The following is a 4,712-nucleotide window of genomic DNA, read 5'->3' on the forward strand; positions in this document are numbered from 1 at the left end:
TCTCCAGGGCAAGCCGCAGGCGGTTGTCACCTTCCCGGGGGACCTGATCAGCACCCTGCCGGATCTACAGCTGGCAGAGGTGAGGGGAGCACGGCCCCGTGGTGCCCTCCTGGCACCCAGGTCCCCAAGGGGGCACCCAGGCTGACAGTGAGGGCTGCAGGCATGGCTTCAGAGCTGTCGTTCTCCCTGAGCTCAGGGAGGCAGCCAGGCTGGGATGGGTGCCCGGGGCTGCTGGAGCCCCTCCTGCCTCGCTCACCCCTCTGGCTGCCTTCCCTCCACAGCGCTACCTGCAGAGGTTCGGCTACACCACGGAGACAGAGGCTAAGATTGGCGGCAGGCACGTGTCCCTGGGCAAGGCACTGCTCAAGATGCAGAAGCAGCTGGGACTGGAGGAGACAGGAGAGCTGGATGCTGCCACGCTGGAGGCCATGCGAGCCCCCCGCTGCGGCGTCCCTGATCTGGGAACCTTCCTTACCTTTGAGGGGGACCTCAAGTGGGACCACATGGACCTGACTTACCGGTGAGTCTGCTCTGGAGACGAACCCTTGTGTCCCCAGGGTGATGGTCCCAGGAGAATGGAGAGCTTGAGAGACCAGGAGGCTGGCAGCCTCTGTTCAGCCCTTCTCCGGGCTTGCTGCTGCCTGTACAGCTGGGTCCCAGGGCCAGGGCCAAGCTGGGACAGCAGCAGCATCTGCTCCCCAGTGCCCAGAAGGGCACCTGAGCCCTGGGTGAGGTCAAGGGTGGTGACTGCTATCACCTCTGGAGGTGGGGGTCTGCTCCTTCCCAGAACAGGGTGACTCCTGCATGAGGAGGGGAGCTGGCAGCACTGACCCTCTGCCTCCCTGCATGAGGAGGGGAGCTGGCAGCACTGACCCTCTGCCTCCCTGCATGAGATGGGGAGCTGGCAGCACTGACCCTCTGCCTCCCTGGCAGGGTGATGAACTACTCCCCTGACCTGGACCGTGCCGTGATCGATGACGCCTTCAGACGGGCATTCCAAGTGTGGAGCGATGTGACCCCTCTCACCTTCACCCAGATATACAGTGGCGAGGCAGACATCATGATCATGTTTGGCAGCCAAGGTGATGTCCTTTGGGCAGGCAGGGAGTGAGGACGGGCCTGGTGACGCACCCTGCCTGTGAGATCCTTACCCCGTGTCTCCTTGGGCTGTGCCCAGAGTCCCCCTGCCCCCACACGTGCAGGAGGTGTGCAGGGTTTGGGTGTCTGTGTGCGTGCTGGGATGTGAGGGCTCCTCTGGCAGGTCCAGCTGAGGGTGCTTTTCCCTGCAGAGCATGGGGACGGGTACCCCTTCGACGGCAAGGATGGGCTCCTGGCCCACGCCTTTCCCCCAGGCCAGGGCATCCAGGGCGATGCCCACTTTGACGACGATGAGTTCTGGACCCTGGGAACTGGCTTAGGTAAGGGCAGGGTGTGGTGGACTGGGGAGGTCTGATGGTGCCAACTGCAGCCGCAGCACTGAGCCGCCCCTCTCTGAGCAGTGGTGAAGACCCGCCACGGGAATGCCAATGGAGCCGAATGCCACTTCCCCTTCATCTTCGAGGGCCAGTCCTACTCCCGGTGCACCACGGAGGGGCGCAAGGATGGGCTGCCCTGGTGTGCCACCACCCCCAACTATGACCGGGATAAGAAATATGGCTTCTGCCCCAGCGAGCGTGAGTAGTGGTGATCATAACCCCTGCCCAGCCCCACGGTGCCTGGGGCCCTCCTCACTCTCCCTCACTCCACAGTCCTCTACACCAATGGTGGCAACAGCGATGGAGCCCCCTGTGTCTTCCCCTTCATCTTCGAGGGCACCTCCTACGATGCCTGCACCACAGACGGGCGCTCCGATGGCTACCGCTGGTGTGCCACCACCTCCAGCTTCGACCAGGACAAGAAATACGGCTTCTGCCCCAACCGAGGTGCCAGCAGGGAGGGGGGCATGCAGGGGAGGGGGCACATGAGGGATCTTAGCGTTGTCCTGGCTTCTGGCCGGTGCAGCCAGGGGCCAGGGACAGCCTCACTGACACTTTGCTGCAGACACGGCGGTGATCGGTGGCAACTCCCAGGGGGACCCGTGTGTCTTTCCCTTCACCTTCCTGGGACAGTCCTACAGTGCCTGCACCAGCCAGGGCCGGCAGGATGGCAAGCTCTGGTGTGCCACCACCAGCAACTATGACACCGACAAGAAGTGGGGCTTCTGCCCTGACAGAGGTAGAACCTGCTCCCCTTTGTGCCTCCCAGACCCATGCCATATTGTCACACTCCTTGTGGGGAACACAGTCTCTGGATGGTGTGTTCTGCCCTGTTGTGGCCCACCAGACACTTAGGCCAGTGCTTTCTCCCAGGTTACAGCATCTTCCTGGTGGCTGCCCATGAGTTTGGACACTCACTGGGTCTGGACCACTCCAGTGTGCGTGAGGCCCTGATGTACCCCATGTACAGTTACATCCAGGACTTCCAGCTGCACCCTGATGATGTCCAGGGCATCCAGTACCTCTATGGTGAGCAGCTGCACTGCAGCTGGGTGCATTGGGTGTCCTGCAGCACCAAGGTGATCCCAGCCTCATGCCCTCCCCTGTATTCACTCAGGTCGTGGCTCTGGCCCTAAGCCCACTGCACCTGCACCTGCTCCCACTGAGGAGCCCCAGCCCCTGCCCACGGAGGAGACCCAGCCCCTGCCGACGGAGGAGACCCAGCCCCTGCCCACAGAGGCTGGCAGCACCTCCACCACTGAGGAAGAGGGGGAGACGACACCAGAGCCCACAGTTGGACCCATTCCTGTGGACCCCAGCCGGGATGCCTGCATGGAGAGGAACTTTGATGCTATCACGGAGATTAATGGGGAGCTGTACTTCTTCAAGGATGGGTGAGTGGCAGCATCTGGCACCTCCTGCCCTGGTGAGGTGGGATGTGAGGGAACACAGGGGTGTGGGGAACATGGGCTGTGGCAGACTGAGGTGATCAGGACAACTCATCTTCCCCACCAGGAAATACTGGACCTACTCATCCTTCTGGAAATCGGGCATCCAGGGTGCCTTCTCTGTTGCTGATACCTGGCCTGGCCTCCCAGACACCATCGATGCTGTTTTCCAGGATTTGCTCACCAAGAGGGTCTTCTTCTTTGCTGGTGAGCTCTGCCCCCAGTGCCCTCGCCCAGCCCCACGGGCAGTGGGAGGAGCCCGGTGAAGCCTGGGAGCTCTCAGGGCTGTCTGACACCCCCACTATCTCCCACTGCAGGTCGGCAGTTCTGGGTGTTTTCTGGGAAGAGTGCACTGGGCCCCCGGGGGATCGAGAAGTTGGGTATAGGGAAGGAAGCCGGCCGCCTCTCGGGGGCCCTGCAGCGGGGCCGCGGCAAAGTGCTGCTCTTCAGCGGGGAGAGCTACTGGAGGTGAGCGGGGCTGGAGAGCAGCAGGGCTGGAGAGCAGCAGCGCCTGCCTGAGCCCTGCCCAGGGACTGGGAGGGGGTTCCCAGCAGCTCTGAGCACGGCTCTGCTCTCCCACAGGCTGGATGTGAAGGTTCAGAGGGTGGACAAGGGCTACCCCCGTGCCACCGACGATGTCTTCACTGGCGTCCCCCTGGATGCACGCAATGTGTTCCTCTACCAAGGTGAGTGGGACCTGGCAGGTGGGTGCTGTGTGTTCAGGCCCGGGCTGCCTGAGCCTCTCATGGCATTGCTCTGGTTCCTGCTCGGGATGCTCGGGTGTGTGGGGAATAGCTCTGGGACAGGGCATGCCATCAGCCCTGGTGGGTCCTTGTGCTGGAGCTGGCAGGGTGCCAGCAAGGTGCAAGGTGTCATGTGCTTGTGCTGCTTGGGCAGCCACCAGGATGGATCTTTGTATGGCCAAACTCCTGCTGACCCTCCATTCCTTCCATTCGCCTCCTTGCCCAGGCAAGTACCACTTCTGCCGGGGCAGCTTCTACTGGAGGATGACACCACGCTACCAGGTGGACAGGGTGGGCTACGTCAAGTATGACATCCTGCAGTGTCCCCAGAACTGAAGGCCTGACCAGCCACCAGCTCTGCAGTGCTGCTCCCTGCCCACTGCTCCCAACCTGCGGGCTCCTGTCTCATGGGCTGACCCCTGGGAGCCTTGTGGCTGTGGGGAGCCCCAGACGAGATCACCATCTTCCTGGAAGAAAGGGGCAGGGGGGCACCACCTCCTGGGAGCTGCCCAGCCTGGAGAGCCCCAGCTGGGGAGAAGGACTCTTGCCACAGCTGGCATTGTGCCACTCCTGCCAGTGCCAGCTCCACTGCACAGAGGCGTTTGTCTGGTGCAAACCGCACATGGATTCGAGACAAATTTGTTTTTTTCCTGAGCCAGCGATGCCAGGTCAGGCTGAGCCCCACTGGGAGCTGGCGCCTGGGGTCACACCAGGGTGGGACACAGGGCTTTGCCTACTCCTGCCCACTGCCCACTCTGCCAACCACTCCCCTCTGCCAATTGCCTGCCCGTTTGTAATAAAGACAATTCTTTGGACACAGCCTCGAGTGCTCTAGCAGCTGTTGGGACCATGGTTTGGAGAACTCCCATGTGCTGGGAGCATCATCCTCCCCCAGCCCCGGGGGTGCCAGCACCAGTGGGCATGGGGGCACTGTGGGGGAACTGTCACCAAATCCCCCTTTGCTAAGGACTCTGGATCCCGCAGGGACACTGGGTCCAACGGGGAATGATGTCCCTCGGTCCAAACATTGTCCCCCACCAGCGCTA

At 62.2% G+C, this 4,712-nt stretch overlaps 1 protein-coding gene across 1 annotated transcript; it reads left to right on the top strand.

Annotated features, from left to right (window-relative positions):
- Nucleotides 1-344: 344 nt before the first annotated feature.
- On the top strand, nucleotides 345-4,485 carry MMP9 (matrix metallopeptidase 9). Its single transcript, XM_031058008.1, has 12 exons — nucleotides 345-520; nucleotides 934-1,082; nucleotides 1,290-1,418; nucleotides 1,500-1,673; nucleotides 1,749-1,922; nucleotides 2,041-2,214; nucleotides 2,349-2,504; nucleotides 2,593-2,869; nucleotides 2,991-3,130; nucleotides 3,241-3,391; nucleotides 3,506-3,609; nucleotides 3,893-4,485. Exons 1-12 carry the CDS (start codon nucleotides 369-371, stop codon nucleotides 4,000-4,002), a joined length of 1,890 nt encoding a protein of 629 aa, XP_030913868.1. The 5' UTR covers nucleotides 345-368; the 3' UTR covers nucleotides 4,003-4,485.
- Nucleotides 4,486-4,712: the final 227 nt, after the last annotated feature.

This window comes from Geospiza fortis, unplaced genomic scaffold (assembly GCF_000277835.1).
Source record: "Geospiza fortis unplaced genomic scaffold, GeoFor_1.0 scaffold188, whole genome shotgun sequence".
NCBI lineage: Eukaryota > Metazoa > Chordata > Aves > Passeriformes > Thraupidae > Geospiza > Geospiza fortis.